This window comes from Salvelinus namaycush, chromosome 35, assembly GCF_016432855.1.
Source record: "Salvelinus namaycush isolate Seneca chromosome 35, SaNama_1.0, whole genome shotgun sequence".
Taxonomy (NCBI): Eukaryota; Metazoa; Chordata; class Actinopteri; order Salmoniformes; family Salmonidae; genus Salvelinus; species Salvelinus namaycush.
This window is the reverse complement of record NC_052341.1, coordinates 26,319,223-26,341,751: the sequence shown is the minus strand read 5'-3', so window position 1 is coordinate 26,341,751 and position 22,529 is coordinate 26,319,223. Positions and strand designations below refer to the sequence as shown.

The window sequence follows — 22,529 nt, the reverse complement described above, 5'->3', positions numbered from 1 at the left end:
TATCGAACAAAACGACCATTCATTGTGTTACTGGGACTCTTGAGATTGCGATCAGAGGAAGATCTTCAAAGGTAAGTGACTTATTTTATCGCTATTTGGGATTTTGTGATGCCTGTGCTTGTTTGGATATTATGCTGTTGTGGGGCGCTGACCTCAGATAAACGAATGCTGTGCTTTCGCCGTAAAGCCTTTTTTAAATTTCACAATGCGGTTAGATTGCCAAGATTCTAAGCTAAAGAATCATGTGTGACACTTGTATTATCATGAAGGTTTAATATTGCGTTTATTGTATTTTGAATTTAGCGCTCTGCAATTTCACCGGATGTTGTCGAGGTGGGTCGCTAGTGGGACTCCTACGCCAGAAAGGTTAGAAAATGACTCAAGTGAAAGTCACCCAGTAAAATACTACTTGAGTAAAAGTCTAAAAGTATTTGGTTTTAGATCTACTTAAGTATCAAAAGTAAATGTAATTGCTAAAATAACAGTATAAATCATTTAAAATTCCTTATATTAAGCAAACCAGACGTCACCATTTTTTAAAAATGTATTTACGGATAGCCAGGGGCACACTCCAACATAATTCACAGACAACGCATGTGTGTTTAGCAGTGGAGGCTCCTCATAGGAGGAAGGGGAGGACCATCCTCCTCAGTGAATTTCATAAATGTACATTTAAAAAGTTATGCTAAATATAATCACGTCACCAAATAACTGATTAAAACACACTATTTTGCAAAGAAGGTCTACAGTAGCCACAACAGCACTCTGTAGCGTAGCACCATGGTGTAGCCGGAGGACAGCTAGCTTTCGTCCTCCTCTAGGTACATTAACTTCAATACAAAACCTAGGAGGCTCATGGTTCTCACCCCTTTCCATAGACTTACACAGTAATTATGGCAACTTCTGAATGAAGTCCTTCCAGTCTATCAGATTTCTTGCAGCAAACTGACATGTTGTCCACCCAATCAAAGGATCTGAGAATTAATCTACTGAAAGCACACGCTACAGCTAGCTAGCACTACAGTGTATAAAATGTGGTGAGCAGTTGACTCAAAGAGAAAGACAATAGTTGAACCGTTTTGAACAAATTTAATTTCTTCCAAAATGAAGGAGAAGCAAGAGCGAAAGAGAGACAGAGATTGTCATTTTTTTCAGTTTTACTTACTTAGCTAGCAAATGCAGCTAGCTAGTTTAGCCTACTGAAACACCCTGCGTAAACAGAGGGATGCTATCTTAGCTATGACTTTCCACCACAACACTGGAACTCTTCCATGTCAAGGTAAGCTTTTGGTTGTACTAATTTATTGCCACAGACTCGCCGGTGTAACTGCTTACTGACTGTACACTAATATTACAGCATGATTGTAGCAGGCTTACTAATGTCTTAATTATATTAGCTATGCTGACTATGATGTTACTTTAGATAATATGGTGACAACGATGTACGCTTTGTTTAGCGGTTTGGCTTGGAAAGGTTTTTTCGCCAGGTCACATACAGCTGATGTGTTGGCATTGAAGTCCACAAGCGAAGGGAAGAGGTGAGAGGAAGAGAGCGCATAGATGCGAGAAGGAATACAACGTGGCTGCTATGAAAGTGAACTGTGTTTACGCGTGATCAGGGGTGTATTCATTCTGCTGATTCTGTTGAAAAACGTTTCTTAAACGGAAGAAAACTGGGATAAACATACATTAATTTGTTCAATATCAACTCTCGTTTGCAACTGTTGGACTAATGATTACACCCTATATCAGCTAGATGCAGGCAAGAGAGTGCAAGGCGGTATTGAATGTCACTGTCTGTCACCTCAAACCTGTGTGCACCTACAGGGTAGACTTTCATTCATAGGCTAGGTTGTAGCAACCTCATGATGGGTAAAGGGAAAATTTGAGTATCATGTAGTAGCCTAAACCTATCGCTGTTACATTGAACTGGGTGAATGGAATATGAATGACAGTCATCCAATATGCTGTAATAGAAATAAGGTAATGCTCATAAATCATCTTCCTTTATCTTAACGGCACTGACCATAAACGGTTGCATTCATGAGTTTTATTGACAAATGTCAAAACCTGATAAAAATGAATTTATATCAATGCTGTAAGTACAGAAATTGTTTGCTCAGTAGGGAATGAATATCCAACTAGTCAGTGACAACTGTGGAGTACTAATGGATGCAGAAGAAATAGAGTAATTCAATGGTACAACCAATAAGTCTGTAGCTCAAACACGATGTTGAATACAATGTTTAAAAGGGGGTAGAGGTCAAAATAGTGATGGCGTCTCATTGAGTCAATTACCATGAAACACACTTAAAGAGGAGCAAACACTTCATATTTTCTTCAGGAAATGTACTTTTGTAGTTTCTATTAGTTTCATAAATACAATCCCTTCTCTTGCACTCTAGGTCGCAATGCTGGCTCGGTGGCCCTTCCCAACGGTGGACGTCCCAGACCACCACCATCACACCCTCGGCTCCATCATCCTCGCCGTCGGCATAACAGGCATGGCGGGAAACTTCCTCGTCATGTACACCTTCTGCAGGTAATAACCATCAACCAATCAACCAATATGGGTGCTATATCACTTTGTCGATACTACCTTTAATAGGCTTGTTATGAAACAGGTACGCACCTTCATTAGAATGCTTTCGTGTTTCTTTAACCCATCAGAGTCTAAGCCGTGGGGGGGGGGGGGGTGTTCGACTAAGCTATATGGAAGTATTAAACAAATATATATTAAAAAAAAAATTGATGAAAAAGTATTTCTGGCCTTACTGCTATAAGCCCATACAAACGCCTTAAATAACAGATTCATTACATGGAACAACAGATAATCCCCCCAAAATATCAAAAGGAAGTTTGTTCTGAAGTGTTTCTCCTATAGCTGAGAGGTACACTACATGACCAACAGTATGTGGACATGTGCTCGTCGAAAATCTCATTCCAAAATCATGGATATTAACATGGAGTTGGCCCCCCCTTTACTGCAATAACAGCCTCCGCTTTTCTGGGAAGGCTTTCCACTAGATGTTGGAACATTGCTGCGGGGACTTGCTTCCATTCAGCCAGAAGAGCATTAGTGAGGTCGGGCACTGATGTTTGGCGATCAGGCCTGGCTCGCAGTCGGTGTCAGGGCTCTGTGCAGGCCAGTCAAGTTCTTCCACACCAATCTCAAATCTCGCGTTGTGCATGGGGGTATTGTCATGCTGAAACAGGAAAGGGCCTTCCACAAAGTTGGAAGCACAGAATCATCTCGAATATCATTGTCCACTGTAGCGTTAAGATTTCCCTTCATTGGAACTAAGGGGCCCGAACCATGATAAACAGCCCCAAACCATTATTCCTCCTCCACCAAACTTTACAGTTGACACTATGCATTCGGGCAGATAGCGTTCAACTGGCATCCGTCAAACCGTCCGTCGGATTGCCAGATGGAGAAGCGTGAATCATCACTCCAACATCATCATTTGCCAGCAGCTTACCACCCTCCATCCCACATTGCTTCTGAAGCTGTTATAGGATTTTTATGAATAATGACTAAATAATGTATACATTTAATACAGGATTGTAACAATTAACAGAATTCTACCCTGTCTGATAAATAATGTTTCTACATAGGCAAAGAGGAAGTGTTAACTTCTTGACGCACGGATCCCTTTAGCGGGATCATTTTCGTAAACAACCGCTGAATTGCAGAGCGCCAAATTTAAAAAAAATACAAAAAATATTTATAATCATGAAATCACAAGTGAAATATACCAAAACACAGCTTAGCTTGTGGTTAATCAACCTATCGTGTCAGATTTTGAAAATATGCTTTACAGCGAAAGCAATCCAAGCGTTTGTGAGTTTATCAATCACTAGACAAAACAGTAAGAACAGCTAGCCGCAAATTAGCTTGGTCACGAAAGTCAGAAAAGCAATACAATTAATCGCTTACCTTTGATGATCTCCGGATGTTTGCACTCACGAGACTCCCAGTTACACAATAAATGTTATTTTTGTTCGATAAAGATTATTTTTATAACCAAAAACCTTGGTTTGCGCGTTATGTTCAGAAAACCACAGGCTCGTGCCGGTCCTGAAGGGCAGACGAAAATTCCAAAAAGTATCCGTAATGTTCGTAGAAACATGTCAAACGTTTTTTTATAATCAATCCTCAGGTTGTTTTTAACATACATAATCGATAATATTTCAACCGGACGGTAAACTATTCAATACTACAGAGAAAGAAAATGTCGAGCTACAACTCTCCCACGCATGAACTAATCAAAGGACACCTGACGCGTTTTGATAAATCTCGCTCATTTTTCAAAATAAAAGCTTGAAACTATGTCTAAAGCCTGGTCACAGCCTGAGGAAGCCATTGGAAAAGGAATCTCGTTGATACCCCTTTAAATGGAGGATGGGCAGGCAATGAAACTGGGATTTTTCCAAATAAAAGGCACTTCCGGGTTGGATTTCCTCAGGTTTTTGCCTGCAAAATCAGTTCTGTTATACTCACAGACAATATTTGTACAGTTTTGGAACTTTTAGAGTGTTTTATATCATAATCTGTCAATTATATGCATATTCTAGCATCTGGGCCTGAGAAATAGTCCGTTTGCCTTGGGAACGTTATTTTTCCAAACATAAAAATAGTGCCCCCTAGCTGAAAGAGGTTAACAGACAAATTGTGACAAACAACTTGTGACCACTGTGAAACTAATAACAGGAAGTAAGTCTCCCCACCCAGGGCGGGGAGAAACCGTTAGGCTTGCAGCAGATGGTGTGACATGTGGTAGCATAAGATAAGCAATATGTATGTGTTGGAATGGAATTTAACAGCAGCTTTGTCCTTGTCAGAGAGGAGGAGGGACATTTAGGACGCTATGACGCTATGTGTGATATATAAACTAATGTACATGTTATTTTGATCAGAGCTCTCGAGAATAAACGTCACTGACTATTTTTGAGTGTTTTAGTGTTTTAATTGAATTGGTTAATGAATACATAGGAATTAAAATTCCTCTAACAGAAGCTAAGCAGGGTTGGTCCTGGTCAGTCTCTGGATGGGAGACCAGATGCTACTGGAAATGGTGTTGGAGGGCCAGTAGGAGGCACTCTTTCCTCAGGTCTAAAAAAGAGGTTGTGGACAGGTGACTTTTATACTGATAACAAGTTCAAACAGGTGCCATTAATACAGGTAACGAGTGGAGGACAGAGGAGCCTCTTAAAGAAGAAGTTACAGGTCTGTGAGAGCCAGAAATCTTGCTTGTTTGTAGGTGACCAAATACTTATTTTCCACCATAATTTGCAAAGAAATTCATTAAAAATCCTACAATGTGATTTTCTGGATTTTTTTTCTCATTTTGTCTGTCATAGTTGAAGTGTACCTATGATGAAAATTACAGGCCTCTCTCATCTTTTTAAGTGGGAGAACTTGCACAATTGGTGGCTGACTAAATACTTTTTTGCCCCACTGTATACAGTATTTCCATTGTTGAGAGGTTAGCTTTTCCAGGCTAGCACTGTGTTAACCATCCATGGGCAGCAGGTAACCTAGCATTTAGAGAGGCAAGCTGGCGGATTGCCAGTTCGAATCTCGGGTCTGACATGAAAAATCTGTCTGAAAGTGAGCTGGCAACCATAGGGTTTCTGGTATCAAATCCTATATGCAATTGCCTGCCGTTGTGCCCTTGAGCAAGGCAATTAACCCCCCACGACAACAGCTCCCTGGGTGCCCAGTGTGGCAGCATCCGCACCTCTCCAAAAACGTCATGTACACAGTGCCGTAAAAAAGTCTTTGCTCCCTTTCTAACTTTTGCATATTTTTGATATTGAATGTTATCAGATCAAACACACAATCAAGTCTACATGAAAATGGATAGTTTTGGATTGGCCTGGTCAAAGTCCCAACTGAGATGTTGTGGCAGGACTTGAAACGAGCAGTTCATGCTTGAAAACTCACAAATGTTGCTGATTTAAAGCAGTTCTGCATGAAAGAGTGAGCCAAAATTCCCCCACAGTGATGTGAGAGACTGATCAACAACTACAGGAAGCATTTGGTTGCAGTCATTGCAGCTAAAGAGATTGAGTATGTCCGTAAACACTTGCGCATGATCTGAGGACGCTACTAGGGATGCCGTCTGGGCCGGCAACCTTGCCAGGGTTAACACTCTTAAATGTCCTACTCACTTCGGCCACGGAGAAGGAGAGCCAACAGTCCTTGTTAGCGGCCGCGTCGGTGGCACTGTGTTATCCTCAAAGCGGGCAAAGAAGGTGTTTAGCTTGCCGGAAGCAAGATGTCCGCGACGTGGCTGGTTTTCCCTTTGTAGACCGTGATTGTCTGTAGACCCTGCCACGTATGTCTCATGTCTGAGCCGTTGAATTGCGACTCCACTTTTTCTCTGTACTGACGAATTGCCTGTTTGATTGCTTTTTGGAGGGAAAAACTACACTGTTTGTATTCGCCCATATTCACAGTCACCTTGCCATTGTTAAATGCGGTGGTTAGCGCTTTCAGTTTTGCGCGAATGCTGCCATCTAGCCACGGTTTCTGTTTTTTCTAGTTTTTAATAGTCACAGTGGGAACACCTATACACTTCCTGATGAACTCAGTCACCGTATCCGTGTATTCGTCAATGTTATTCTCAGAGGGTACCCGGAATGTATCCCAGTCCACATGATCAAAACAATCTTGAAGCATGGATTCCAATTGGTCAGACCAGCTTTGGAAATACTTTAACAGGGGTATTTCCTGTTTTAGTTTCTACCTAAATGGAGTAGTGATCAGATTTGCCGAAGGGAGGGCGTAAAGTCCAGTGTAATTCTTTGAGGGCCGTCGTGGTATCGGCTTGAGGGGAAATATACACGGCTGTTACTATAACCGAAGAGAATTCCCTTGGGAGGTAATACGGTCGGCATTTGATTGTGAGGTATTCTAGGTCAGGTGAACAAAAGGACTTGAGTTTCTGTATGTTATCACAGTCACACCATGAGTAGTTAATCATGAAACATACACCCCCGCCTTTCTTCTTCCCAGAGAGTTGTTTATTCCTGTCTGCGTTATGTACTGAGATTCCAGATAGCTGTATGGATGGGGACAGTATATCTCAAGAGAGCCATGTTTCTGTGAAATGTTACAATCTCTGATGTCTCTCTGGAAGGAGATCCTCGGCCTGAGCTTGTCTACTTTATTATCCTGTGACTGAACATTCGTGATTAATATACTATGAAGCAGTGGATGGTGTGTATGCCTCCTGAGTCGGATTAAAAGTCCACTCTGAATACCTCTTGTCCGCTGGCTGTGTTTTGGAGCAGCCTCCGCAATAAGCTCAAATGCCCTGGGGGTATGCTGGTGAGTTACCGGGTGTATGTAGTAACACAAACATTTCTGTTGCTTTGGAGCAAGAAGCAGAAGTCCCATATCTGTTGGTGCCATCTTACCAACATTCAGTATCAAAAATAGGCTAAAGTAGAGAAAATCAGAAATGGGGCAAATACTTTTTCACGGCACTGTCTTTCGGAGGGGTTGGGTTAAAAGCGGAAGTCAAATTTTGGTTTGGACCTCATATGCAATTGACCAATAAAGGTGATCTTGGCTGGCAGCCCACAAGTCTATGTTTTCACTTTGTTTTCGGCTTTAGCTATCTTTTAGGTATCATGGTGGAAGCCAACCGTCCCTCAGGGGAAAAGAAAATGGTTCCTGCACCCGTGTTCACATGCAGGGCTTCCCTGTCGGGCAACGTCACGCACTCAGCCTGCATGGACTGCCTGGGTTTTGAGCATACACAAGAGGCTGGGGATGACCCAGAGTCCTACAGAGACTCCGCAAGGCAATAGACCTGAACCAACAGCACACACAAGAAAATATTTACCAAATATACGTAACAAAAAAAGTAACACAATAAAATAACAATAACAAGGCTATATACAGGGGGTACCGGTACCGAGTCAATATGCGGGAGTACAGGTTAGTCATGTAATTTGTATATGTAGGTAGGGGTGAAGTGACTATGCTTAGATAATAACAGCAAGTAGCAGCAATGTACAAAACAAATGAAGGAAGCTATCAATGTAACTAGTTCAGTGGCCATTTCATTAATTGTTCAGCAGTCTTATGGCTTGGGGGTAGAAGCTGTTAAGGAGCCTTTTGTTCCTAGACCTGGCGCTCCGGTACCGCTTGCCTTGCCGTAGCAGAGAAAACAGTCTATGACTTGGGTGACTGGAGTCTCTGACAATTTTTTGGGCTTTCCTCTGACACCGCCTAGTATATAGGTCCTGGATGGCAGGAAGCTTGGCCCCAGTGATGTACTGTGCCTTACACACTACCCTCTGTAGCGCCTTACGGTCAGATGCCGAGGAGTTGCCATACCAGGCGGTGATGTAACCTGTCAGGATGCTCTCGATGGTGCAGCTGTAGAGCTTTTTGAGGATCTGGAGACCCATGCCAAATCTTTTCAGTCTCCTGAGGAGGATAAGGTGTTGTCATGCCTTCTCCACGTCTGTCTTGATGTGTTTGGACAATGATAGTTTGTTGGTGATGTGGACACCTCTCGACCCGCTCCACTACAGCCCTGTCAATGTTAAGGGGGCCCGTTCGCCCCACCTTTTCCTAAAGTCCACGATCAGCTCCTTTGTCTTGCTCACATTGAGGGAGAGGTTGTTGTCCTGGCACCACACTGCCAGGTCTCTGGCCTCTTCCCATATAGGCTGTCTAATCGTTGTTGGTGATTAGGCCTACCATTGTTGCATCGTCAGCAAACTTAATGATGGTGTTGGAGTCGTGTTTGGCCACGCAGTCGTAGGTGAACAGGGAGTACAGGAGGGGACTAAGTACACACCCCTGAGAGGCCCCAGTGTTGAGGATCAGCATGGCAGACGGGCCCGTCAGGAAGTCCAGGATCCAGGTGCAGAGGGAGGTGTTTAGTCACAGGGTCCTTAGCTTAGTTATGAACTTCGTGGGCACTATGGTGTTGAACGCTGAGCTGTAGTCAATGAATAGCATTCTCACATAGGTGTTTCTTTTGTCCAGGTGTGAAAGGGCAGTGTGGAGTGCGATTGAGATTGCGTCATCTGTGGATCTGTTGAGTCGGTATGCAAATTGGAGTTGGTCTAGGATTTCTGGCATGATGGTGTAGATGTGAGCCATGACCAGCCTTTCAAAGCACTTCATGGCTACCAATGTGAGTGCTACGGTGCGGTAATCATTTAGGCAGGTTACCTTCGCTTCCTTGGACACAGGGAATATGGTGGTCTGTTTGAAACATATAGGTATGACAGACTCGGTCAGCGAAAGGTTGAAAATGTCAGTGAAGACACTTGCCAGTTTGTCCGCACATGTTTTGAGTACACGTCCTGGTAATCCGTCTGGCCCCGCGGCTTTGTGAATGTTGACCTGTTTAAATGTCTTGCTCACATCGGCTACCGAGAGCGTTATCACACAGTCGTCCAGAACAGCTGGTGCTCTCGTGCATGCTTCAGTGTTGCTTGCCCCGAAGCGAGCATGAAAGGCATTTAGCTCGTCTGGTAGGCTCGCGTTACTGGGTAGCTCGCGTTTGGGTTTCCCTTTGTAGTCTGTAATAGTTTTCAAGCCCTGCCACATCCGACAGGTGTCAGAGCCGGTGTGGTAGGATTTAATCTTAATCCTGTATTTAAGCTTTGCTTGTTTGATGGTTCGTCTGAGGGCATAGTGGAATTTCATATAAGTGTCCGGATTAGTGTCCCGCTCCTTGAAAGCGGCAGCTCTAGCCTTCAGCTCGATGCGGATGTTGCCTGTAATCCGTGGCTTCTGGTTGGAATATGTACGTACGGTCACTGTGGGGATGACGTCGTTGATGCACTTATTGATGAAGCCGATGACTGAGGTGGTATACTCCTCAATGCCGCTGGATGAATCCCGGAACAAAACAGTCCAGTAGCATAGCAGCCGCGTCATCTGACCACTTCCGTATTGAGCGAGTCATTGGTACTTACTTCTTTAGCTTTTGCTTGTAAGCAGGAATCAGGAGGATATAATTATGGTCAGATTTGCCAAATGGAGGACGAGGGAGAGCTTTGTATGTCTCTGTGTGTGGAGTAAAGGTGGTCTAGAGTTTTTTCCCTCTGGTTGCATATGTGACATGCTGGTAGAAATGAGGTAAAACGGATTTAAGTTTGCCTGCATTAAAGTCCCCGGCCGCTAGGAGCGCCGCTTCTGGATGAGCATTTTCTTGTTTGCTTATGGCCTTATAGAGTTGGTTGAGTGCGGTCTTAGTGCCAGCATCGGTTTCTGGTGGTAAATAGACGGCTACGAATAATATAGATGAGAACTCTCTTGATAGATAGTTTGGTCTACAGCTTATCATAAGGTTCTCTACCTCAGGCAAGCAAAACCTTGAGACTTCTTTAAAATTAGACATTGCGCACCAGCTGTTATTGACAAATAGACACACATCCCCACCCCTCGTCTTACCATACGTAGCTTCTCTGTCCTGCCGGTGCATGGAAAATCCCGCCAGCTCTATGTTGTCCATGTTGTCTTTCAGCCACGACTCAGTGAAACATCCAATATTACAGTTTTTAATGTCCCGTTGGAAGGATGATCTTGATCGTAGGTCATCGATTTTATTTTCCAATGATTGCACGTTGGCCAATAGAACGGATGGAAGTGGGAGATTATTCGCTCCCCTACAAACTCCTAGAAGGCAGCCCGACCTCGTCCCCTTTTTCACCATCTTTTCTTCACGCAAATGATGGTGTTCCCGAGAAATCAGTATATCCTTCACGCAGTGGTGTAAAGTACTTAAGTAAAAATACTTTCAAGTACTACTTAAGTCATTTTTTTTTGTATCTGTACTTTACGTTATTATTATTTTTTTGTTGACAACTTTTACTTCATTCCTAATGAAAAGTATGTACTTTTTACTCCATACATTTTCCCTGACACCCAAAAGTACTCGTTACATTTTAAATGGTTAGCAGGACAGGAAAATGGTCAAATTCACACACTTATCAAGAGAACATCCTTGGTAATCTACTGCCTCTGATCTGGCGGACTCACTAAACACAAATGCTTTGTTTGTAAATGATGTCTGAGTGTTGAAGTGTGCCCCTGGCTATCCGTAAAAAAACAACAAGAAAATGGCGCCGTCTGGTTTGCTTAATATAAGGAATTTGAAATGATTTATACTTTTACGTTTGCCATGTAATATTTTAAATTTGATATAACTGCCTTAATGTTGCTGGATCCAAGGAAGAGTGGCAGCAGCTAATGGGGATCCTTAATAAATACAAATATGCGTTCGCTCTCAAGGAAGTCTGAGGGAGTCCACTCTACCTCCGAGTGCCCTCCATACCATAGCTTTCCCCTCCGCTTTATTTTTCAGCTGAGGCAGGGAGATTTGCTGTCACCAGTTTCCAGTGTCACTACAATGTCTCTTTAAATAAAACATCTCTGTAGCAACCAGGCGTCTTGCCAATGGCACAGAGCAAAAATACTATGAAAGAGCAACTCACTCTGCCAGCACTAGTGGGAGCCCATGCTCCACTGGTGAGCAAGAGTCAGCCTCCCCCGTGGGCTGCTCGCTAAGAGAGTAGACAACTGGTGCTCAATCTCGCCTGGGGTCCTATCCACAGTTACCAAGGGCTACAGACTGCACCCCATTCTAGACCTTAGGGTCTATCGGAGGAAGTTAACTTTTGCGTGCTCACGCCGAACGTACTGTCCCATTCTATTCGTCCGGGCAACTGGTTCAAGTCATTTATCAGAAATTGACAAAGCGAAAAAAAGAGAATAATGTAAATGTGCATGTACGATTACTAATCCCCTTCTCATTCCTCCCTCTCCTTCCCTCTTTCTCTCCCCATCCCTGTCTCCTCTACCTCCACTCTCCTCACAATCTCTTTCCCCTCCTCTCTCTCCTCCACCCTTCTCTCACCCCCGTACCTCCCTCCCTCTCTCTCTAGGAGTAAGAGTTTGCGTACTCCGGCCAACATGTTCATTATTAACCTGGCGTTAACAGGCTTCCTGATGTGTGTGACTCAGACCCCCATCTTCTTCATCAACAGCATGCACAACCGGTGGATCTTTGGAGAAAAAGGTAACCATAGAAATAGGATTATGAAGGTAACACCTTAGGAGAGAAGGGCAAATTACTTATTAGAGGTTTAATGTCAACTAATGAAGTCCATCTATTCGTGGAGTTTCGACCATTACTTTGTTTGGAGTCCTCTCTCTCTATCTTTATCAATCTTTCTTTTTCTCTCTTTCTCTTTCCCTTTCTCTGGGGATGACAGTGTATTGATGCTAAATAACAGGCCTCTCTACTCTTCCTTCTGAATTAAATCACTAATCAGTTGTATTGTGTTTCTTTGATGAACGTCATGCTATAAGCCGACTAGAAGAGGCATTGTTTTCCTCGGACATCATTGGATGCATGATAGAACATAAGAGTAAGTACTGCAATTTTTCACAATGCTGGATGCTCCTTGTCTGAAGACTCATACTGTCTATCTATGCAGTCTGAGACTACCATCGTAGAAGTTGTAAAAACAAATAATCAACGATTGAATCGTCTCAAATCATCACTAAGCTCGAGGCCTCGGTTCTGAACCCCACCCTATGCAACTGGGTTCTGGACTTCCTGACGGGCTGACCCCAGGTGGTGAAGGTAGGCAACAACACCTCAACCACGTGGATCCTCAACACGGGGGGCCCCACAGGGGTGTGTGCTCAGCCCCCTCCTGTACTCCCTGTTCACCCATGTATGTCCCCAACTCAATCATCATGTTTCCTGTTGACACAACAGTGGTAGGCATGATTACCAAATACGACAATAGAGCCTACAGGGAGGAGGTGAGATCCCTGGTGGAGTGGTGCCAGGAAAATAACATCAACAAAATGAAGGAGCTTATCGTGGATTTCAGGAAATAGTAGAGAGCCATCCACATCGGCAGCTGATGACCTGAAATTGTTCATTCACGCAGACAGTTTCGTCAAGAATACTCAACAGCGCCTCTTCAACCTCAGGAGGCTGATGAAATTTGGCTTGCCACTAAGACCCTCATGAACTTCTACAGATTGAGAGCATCCTGTCGGGCGGTATCATCGCCTGGTATGGCAATTGCACCGTCTGCAACCGCAGGGCTCTCCAGAGGGTGGTGCGGTCAGCCCAATGCGTCACCGGGGTCACACTGCATGTCCTCCAGGACATCTACAGCACCAGGGGTCACAGAAAGGCCAAGAAGATCATCAAGGACCAGGATTTAGCCGATAACATTTTTGAGTTTACCACAACAGCCACGGGGTTCATCAATAAGTGCATAGACGATGTCGTCCCCACAGTGACTGCAAGAATGTATCCCAACCAAAAACCATGGATCACAGGCAACATCCGTGCTGGGCTAAAGACTAGAGCTACCGCTTACTAATGAATGGGACACGGACATGGACGCATTAAAAGAAATCCCGCTACAACCTGCCTCTAATAATCAGCTGCCTCTAATTGGGAACCATACCAAGCGCACCAACATAGAAATAGGAAAACTAGAACACCCCCCTAGTCACGCCCTGACCTACAACACCATAGAGAACCAAGGGCTCTCTATGGTCAGGGCGTGACAAAAGGAGGAAGGAAGAATCATAAAACACCGGCTACAACACTCATCATATGTGGCAGGGCTTGCAGACGATAACGGATTACAAAGGGAAACCCAGCCATGAGCTGTCCAGCGAAGCAGAACTCCCAAATGACTATTTTTCACTGACTACCCACACTTACTAGACTTTATATACACACCATATACACAGTCACTCACACACACTACACTGTTACTCCCACACAAATTCCTCACACATTCAAACACTACGTACGCGCACACACATAACACACACACGCATACCGACACAACCCAACACAAACATACATGCACACACACTTATAATTTGCTGATGCTACTCTGTTCTTTAATTTAGTCTTATTATCCATCCGGATGCCTAATCACTTTACCCTGCCTTCATGTACATCTACTTCATGTACCTCATACCGCTTCACATTGATCTTGTATTCGTCTTGTGTTAGTTACAATTTTTTCGTAAGCAAGCATTTCACTGTAAAGTCTACACCAGTTGTTTTCGGCACATGTGATAAATACATTTTTTTATTTTTTTTATTTGTGTTAGTACCTCTCGGGCAATTTAGACTGCTGACTGTGGAAATGTTTACTGAAAAGCGTGTTTGTTTTCTTCAATCGTGTTTCATAATTCTGTTGCATTTCATATTTGTATTTACAGTTTTTTTACAATCACTTTGACACTAATTTCAGAACCTTGATGCCATTTTTCAAAACTCTAGACACAAAAAAATGCAAATTTTTCAATTGCTTGGATACAGTACACATAAAGCTAAGACCATTTGTTCACTGAACTAAAATCACCTGTTCAAAAGGACACAACTTAACATCAAAGTATTACCATTTCAAAATGCAATTCACGCATTACATCTGAGATGACTGTCTATTCATTTCTTTACAATGATCTCACTATCAATTGATACAACTGCTCAAAATGATAAGTAACTGTTGCAATACTCTTAATGCATAGTTTTATGGAAACTGACTAACAATATTCTATGTTTAGATCATGAAAGTTCCAGGATAACAAGATCCATTGACACCAATTACCGTGGAACATGAACCAATTGGACTACATTATCTATGGATCTAATATTTCATCATCATTCTTTATCAGACACTGTTTCTATGGTCCCATGTACCACTTTTCCAGACCATGTTTTCAGATTTGACATTACTGTACACTTTATTAGGTACACCTAATCTGCTACTGGGTAGGAACCCCTTTTGCCTCCACAACAGCCTGAATTATTCACGGTGTTGTACGTTAAGAGATGCCCTTCTGCACACAACTGTTTTAAACAACTGTTATTTGAGCATTTGTGGCCTTTCTGTTAGCTTGAATGAGTCTGGACATTCTCCTCTGACCTGTCTCATTAACCAGGTGTTTTTGCCCATAGAACTGCCGCTCACTGAATGTGTTTTGTTTATCGCACAATCCTCCGTAAACTCTAGAGACTGTAGTGTGTAACAATCCCAGGAGGCCAGCTGTTTCTGAGATACTGGAACCACCATGTGTGGCACCAACAATCATACCACGGTCAAAGTTAATTAGATTACACATCTTGCCCATTCTAATGTTTGGTCGAACAACAACAAAAGCTCTCTACTCTTTATACTTTATGTATTGAGTTGCAGGCAGCAACATGATTCGCTGTTTGAAGGAGCAGGCTATTTGCATTAACACGCAGGTGTGCCTAATAAAGTGGAGTGTAGAGTGTATGTATGCCTGCCCTTGTATTTGCTTTTCCAATACTGCCAACTCGTTACTGATTGATTTCACATTGTGGTCCGAGTATATAGTGAAATGAGTGGTATCCACCTACAACAACATAGCGATAACATGGAGCCGGCAGGTGATCCAGGTCACAATAGAGGTCAAGCAGTGGGAGGAGGAAGACGTGGTGGTCAAAGGAATGGCAGGGGACAAGCACCCCTTCTGAGAGGTGGTCGTGGGCCACGTTTGAGAGGTGTGGGGAAACGTGGTAGAGGACAAGGCCACGGACCAAGACAGCGGCAGCAACAGCAAAGAGTATCCAATGGAATCCGAGCAGTAGTTGTAGACCGTGTCCTAAATCATGGCATGACAATGACTGAGGCAGCTACGATAATTCAACCAAACCTTAGAATATCAACCGTTGCCTCAATCATCAGAACTTTCCGCAATGAGAACCGGTAAGTCTTCAGCATGCACTAAACATTAGGCTACTCTCAATTGTCAAATGACTGTATACTGCATGCCAATGTGTACCACAGAGTAGGTGATGTTACTAAATGTGTTCTTACTGTAATTTTCCCTGCAGAATTGAGACTAGGCCAAATAGGGGAGGCAGAGGCAAAATTCTGACTGACCAGCAAGAGTGGGCTGCGGTCAATTTGGTTCGGGCCAGAAATGATATTCGCTTAATAGAAATTCGGCAGCACATCTTAGACAATGACGACATGTTCAACAATGTGGAAGCCATAGGTTTGCCGACTATTGCACGTTTGCTGAAAAGGCGACAGGTGTCTCAAAAACAGCTGTACCGTGTGCCTTTTTAAAGAAATGCAGACTGAGGACTGAGTATGTTCAGTTTCAAGATGCCTGTTGTGAAAAATTCCCCCAAAATTCTACATCATTGTAATCAGTCATTTTTTTCCCAAAATGTCTTTTTAGAGGGTGATGGAGCTAGATGCTGACGAAAACCATCACAAATTCCTATTTTTGGATGAGGCAGGCTTCAACCTGGCCAAGACAAGGAGGAGAGGTCGGAATTTCATTGGCCAGCGGGCAACCATCAAGTACCTGGACAATGTGGGGCAAACATCACCATGTGTGCGGCTATATCGGAGGATGGTGTGGTGGGACGCATAACTCGTATTGGATCATATAATGCTGCTCTCCTTGTAACCTTTCTTGATGAGCTAAATCAGGTCTTTAGAGCTGATGGCGTGACCTATGTCATTGTGTGGGATAATGTCAGGTTCCACCATGCAAGCATGGTTTCAGGCCCATCCACAATTTACCACCCTGTACTTAGCCCCATACTCTCCTTTCCTTAACCCAATTGAGGAATTTTTATCCACATGGAGGTGGAAGGTATACGATAGGCGCCCTCATGAACAAGCCACCCTTCTCCAGGCCATGGATGACACATGCAATGACATCACAGCAGACCAGTGTCAGGCCTGGATTCGCCATGCCCGAAGATTCTTCCCAAGATGTTTGGCTAATGAAAACATCCATTGTGATGTGGATGAGAACCTGTGGCCAAATCCACAAGACAGGGTTGATGTAAATATAGAAGTACAGTAATCAAACCTTTGTTTTGCTTTTTACAGTAAGCTAGGTGAGGAACACTGCAGTTGACAGTTTACTGTATTTTTTTTCTTTTTTGTAGCTAATTATTTTTGATTTGATTCAAAGAAACCTATGTTGTGATTTTATTGTATTTCATCAATACATTTCAGATTTTGTTCAATGATTCCTGTTTCTGTAGTATTTTCTCTACTAGTCCTTTTACGTATTTATGTGTAGTACCATAATGAAACATGCATCACATTTTCTACTACAATATTTAATGATAGTACGAACAACTACACAGTGAAACTATCGGTATCTTGTGTGTGGGTGATCTAAATTAATGTGGTATTTCATGATAAATTAGTTATTTGAACCAATGATTCTGCAAGTGCAAGGTTTCTTTAAAAATATGAATGCACAATGGTAATGTTTTGAACATTGGACAGCCTGTGATGACCGTTTTGAGTTTTGAAAAATGACCACAAGGTTCTGAAATTAGTGCCGAAGTGGTTGTAAAAAACTGTATTACGTGTATCTTTGTGATTACAGGGCTCCTTTGGAAAAGATACCTTGGTCTCAACATGACTTCCTGTCAAAATAAAGTTCAATAAATAACCCAGTTCTCATTTAGGATTGCACATTCAGCAAATCACCAGCAGAGGGAGTTCCCTTTGAATCCATTCACTGTGTTGGTGGTGCTCATAAAAATTGACCATAACTTCAAAAGTAGCAGAGCCCAATCTGGAAATTGTATGTACTTGTAGAGTATAGTATATATGTTTGAGATATTTAAACACACGTACATTCCCATGATGCTGGGTGCTGTGCTGACAGATTATTGTGAATACAAGGGGGTGAGATGTAGATGGTTATAACACACCTCTCTTTGCCCTGTTACAGCTCTGTGTGAGTGCATTTGTTTGTGTGTGAATGCATGCATGTGTGTGTGTTTGTGCTGTCCTCATGCATTATGACTATGATAGAGGGATGTTTCTGGGGTAGGCAACAGGTCACCTTGATAACTGTTACTGTACTGAGCCCTGTTATTACTGGGCTCCCGAGTGGCTCAGTGGTCAAAGGCGCTACATCTCAGTGCTTGATGTGTCACTACAGACACCCTGGTTTGATTCCAGGCTGTATCACAACCGGCCGCGATTGGGAGTCCCATAGGATGGCGTACAATTGGCCCAGCGTTCGTCCGGGTTTGGCCGGTGTAGGCCGTCATTGTAAATAAGATGTTGTTCTTAACCGACTTGCCTAAAGTTTCAATGAAAAAAAGATAGAATATTGTCCAGTCCGAGATGGCTACAAGGCCCTCCCTTCAGCGAATCATATCATGCCTCCACTGTGTTCCTCCCTGCCTCTAGGCAGAAATTAAAGCAGGAAGCACTGACGGTAAGGTTTGTGTAACCTTGGTCTGAACAATTGGAATCCATGCTACGAGATTGTTTTGAGCAAGTGGACTGGGATATGTTCCGGGTCGCCTCTGGGAATAACATTGACAACTATACTGTCACTGGTTTCATCAGGAAGTGCGTGGGGCCCTCTAAAGCCTTGTTCACACTGTAAGCCTAAATGCTCAAATCAGTTTTGTTTTTTAAATCCGTTTTGGAATACTGACTGTCCAAACAGCAAGTTAAAAGTGATTGCTGACATGGCTACATTAGTTGTCATATTAACGACAGGTGTGTGCACGGTGGTGTAAGCTGATTGGTGATGGTGTTTGTTGGTTCCTATCACACAGAAGTTATGTAGCAAGGTAAGGTGACAACAATTCCTGCCATGAACGTTTCCAGTTGCGGCGAAATCTGCGTAAGAGATAGAACTGACTTCTATTTTAGCCCTTGGCAATGCAGACGCTCGCGAGCAGTGTGGGTGCAATAATTGAATAATATAGATTTCAAAATGTATTTTGCAACGCAATGCCCACGTGACGTGAGCTGTGTAGTCAGCCTGTCAGGCGACGCAGTAGCTATATATGAATGTTCTTCATATGGATTTACTTCACTAGCTAGCCAAACTTGTATAGTTAGCGAGGAGCTGCTACTTGCTAGCTATCTATACTCTTACTGTAGAGCCGCCATGCACGTCTCCAGAAACAACGAGGTGTCCCAGCTGTGTCGACATTTCATCTATCCACGTCATCCACTCATCAGAATATAGCTCTTTTCTTACTCACCGTTTCACTGGCGTCAGCCCATCCAACATCTCCCAACAGTTGTAGTGCATTGCAGACCGCAGTAAGCCACAGTAGCAAAATGTTGAAAACAGGAAGTAAGGAGCCCACACGTGTTAGCTCTAACATGTTTGTAGGTAGGAGGTTCCAAATGAACTAAAGCCAGCTCTATAACTGACACGTAATTCAGAAAGAACTTACACGCTAAATTCCCACTTTGGATTTCCCACTTCAAGCCCAAATATATCTATCATACTTTGACCAAAATGATGACTTATTGACTTAAATTGTTGTGCAACATCATGGGTAAGCTCTGGGCATCGTGTTCCAGTTAAAAAAAAAAATTTTAGCTGGTGTGGGCATTTAACTTCAATGATTTTACTGAGTTCCAGTTCATAAAAGGAAATCAGTAAATTTAAACAAATTAATTAGGCCATAATCTATGGATTTCACATGACTGTTAATACAGATATGACTATGTTGGTCACAGATACCTTAAAAAAAAGTTAGGTGAGTGGATCAGAAATGTAATCACCATTTGCCTCATGCAGCGCAACACATGTCATTCGCATAGAGTTGATCAGGCTATTGATTGTGGAATGTTGTCCCACTCCTCTTAACTGGCTGTGCGAAGTTGGTGGATATTGGCGGGAACTGGAACACGCTGTCGTACACGTCGATCCAATTTATCTCTCTCTCTATCCCTCTTTCTCTCCCCCTATCTCCACCCCCCCTCTCTTTTTTTCACCTCCCCCCAGCGTGTGAGCTGTATGCATTGTGTGGAGCATTGTTTGGGGTGACCAGTATGATGACTCTGCTGGTGATAGCCGTGGACCGCTACTTCGTCATTACGCGGCCGCTGGCGTCCATGGGTGTGATGTCACGACGTAGGGCCCTCTACGTCATGGCTGCTGCCTGGCTCTACTCTTTGGCCTGGTCTCTACCGCCCTTCTTTGGCTGGAGTGAGTACGCACACAAGACAGACACACACACATGCACGCGCACACGCGCCCGAGATGTGCACACAAACAAACGCACAATCGCTCTGAGGGATACACAACGTATCAGTGTGTGTATATCTAAGTGTGTGTGTGTGTGACCTGTCAGGTGCGTATGACCCAGAGGGTTTGATGACGTCGTGTTCGTGGGACTACATGACATTCACGCCATCCGCCCGCTCTTACACCATGTTGCTATTCATCTTCGTCTTCTTCATCCCCCTCTTCATCATCATCTACTGTTATGTATGCATCTTCACTGCTATACGCAGCGCCACACGGTCAGCACACACACACACACACACACACACACACACACGGCTACTCAGTGTATTAGTGTTGATGTTGATGCTCTTGTATGTTATTGATTGATCCATACTTTCCGCTGATACTTTCTTTTCACCGATGACCACTGTCAGTAATGGTCATTATGTAAATGTGTGTGTTTGTCTGTGTTGCAGGGCTGCACGTAAGATAAACGAGGGCACCGGGGACTCATTGACGCGCATGCATAAGATGAGGAGTGAGTGGAAGACGGCCAAGATCGCTCTCATTGTCATCCTGCTCTATGTCATCTCCTGGGCCCCATACTCCTGTGCCGCTCTTACCACCTTCGCAGGGTAGGGTGGTGTTTGTGTCTGATCATAGTACCCCCCCCCCCCCCCCCCCCCCCTCCCCCTCTCAACTGTATGGATGTGCCAGCTGAGGGACAGTGATACTGTGTAAGAAATTCAGCTCTGTTTTCACCTAGTGTTCTCTGAGTTCATCTATATAGTGTCACTATATAGAACACTACATTGTAGCTGGTCCCATCAGATGACGTGGCACACGTTAGCCCTATGCTACCATCACCAGATGCCAGTGATTATTTTCTGTCACAACTTAGTCCAACAATTGCAAATGAGAGTTTCTATTGGACAAATTCAGGTATGTTTTCCCCGTTTGGTTCTGTTTGCTTCCATTTAAGAAACGTTTTTCAACGGAATCGGCAGAATGAATACACCCCCAATCACACGCAAACAACTATGAAATAACACATATGGAATCAGTTAAGAACAAATTCTTATTTACAAGGACAGCCTACTCCCCCATCCCCAACAGGGATTTGAACCCCGCTCTCCCACTTTCCCCGCATTCTGTAGTACAGACATGGCCTGCTCTCCCTTATGTAAGGAATTAGGCACTTTCCCATTTTTGCTACAGAATGTATTGTAGACTGCACAGTTGCCTAATAAACAAGTAAACACATCTTGTTAATAAAATGATAAAAAACACTCTTTCAAAATGCAGATGTTGATTTAGTTATGGATCCTATATTTGCTCACATTGTATATAGACTTATTTTTCTACTATATTATTGACTGTATGTTTGTTTTACTCCATGTGTAACTCTGTGTTGTTATATGTGTCGAACTGCTTTGCTTTATCTTGGCCAGGTCGCAGTTGTAAATGAGAACTTGTTCTCAACTAGCCTACCTTGTTAAATAAAGGTGAAATAAATAAAATATATATATATATTTGTTTCCACTAGTTACCACAGCCACAAAGTCAAAATGGTCAATATCGTAAAAATGTATAAAAAATATTTTTGCTTTTTGGTCTTAATTTAAGGTTAGGCTTAGGCATAAGGTTAGCAGTGTGGTTAAGGTTAGGGTTAAGGTTAGGGTTAAGTTGAAAATCACATTTTAAGAAGATACATTTTAGAAATAGCCGGAGTTTATGACTTTGTGGCTATGGTAACTAGTGACGATCTTTTATATTCTTATGAAAGGGTTCATTGTTAATTTTTAATAGGCTAAAGTCACTCGATGAAGACATGCTGCTATAGCAACTCTGTGCTTTTATTTTGAAGCTAAAATGTAATGAGTTTAGCATACAGACAAGAAAATAAACCCTTAAATTGTCTGCACATAAATGCTTGTGAATTGTTGCTGTAACGTCCTGACCAGAGTTCTTATGTGTTTTGCTTGTTTAGTGTTGGTCAGGACGTGAGCTGGGTGGGAATTCTATGTTGTGTGTCTAGTTCGTCTGTTTCTGTGTCCAGCCTAATATGGTTCTCAATCAGAGGCAGCTGTCAATCGTTGTCCCTGATTGAGAATCATATATAGGTGGCTTGTTTTGTGTTGGGGATTGTGGGTGGTTGTTTCCTGTCTCTGTGTTTGTGTTCTGCACCAGATAGGACTGTCTCGGTTTTCACGTTTGTTGTTTTGTATTGTTGTAAGTGTTCACAGTTCGTCAAATTAAACATGTTGAACACTAACTGCGCTGCATTTTGGTCCTCTCCTTCATCCCAGGAAGAAAGCCGTTACAGAACCACCCACCATACCAGGACCAAGCAGCTTGGTAAACGGCAGGAGAAGCAGCAGCAGCAGCAGCAGCAGCAGCAGCAGGAGAGGCTGCAGCAGCAGCAGGAGAGGCTGCAGCAGCAGCAGCAGGAGAGGCTGCACTATTTGGAGGAATGGACATGGGAGGACGAATT

The 22,529-nt window shown here is 43.2% G+C and overlaps 1 protein-coding gene across 1 annotated transcript; it reads left to right on the top strand.

The window, feature by feature from the left end:
* Positions 1 to 2,387: 2,387 nt before the first annotated feature.
* LOC120029795 (melanopsin-A-like) lies at positions 2,388 to 20,979 on the top strand. The gene is made up of 5 exons (XM_038975067.1): positions 2,388 to 2,542; positions 11,929 to 12,062; positions 19,811 to 20,014; positions 20,160 to 20,331; positions 20,512 to 20,979. The coding sequence occupies exons 1-5, from the start codon at positions 2,412 to 2,414 to the stop codon at positions 20,672 to 20,674; spliced, it is 804 nt and encodes a 267-aa protein (XP_038830995.1). The 5' UTR covers positions 2,388 to 2,411; the 3' UTR covers positions 20,675 to 20,979.
* The last annotated feature ends 1,550 nt before the right edge of the window (positions 20,980 to 22,529 follow it).

Coding starts and splice junctions, on each gene's coding strand:
- LOC120029795 (XM_038975067.1), top strand. CDS start 2,412: ATGCTGGCTCGGTGGCCCTTCCCAACGGTGGACGTCCCAGACCACCAC. Junction 2,543..11,928: donor GTCATGTACACCTTCTGCAG/GTAATAACCATC, acceptor CTCTCTCTCTAG/GAGTAAGAGTTTGCGTACTC. Junction 12,063..19,810: donor GTGGATCTTTGGAGAAAAAG/GTAACCATAGAA, acceptor ACCTCCCCCCAG/CGTGTGAGCTGTATGCATTG.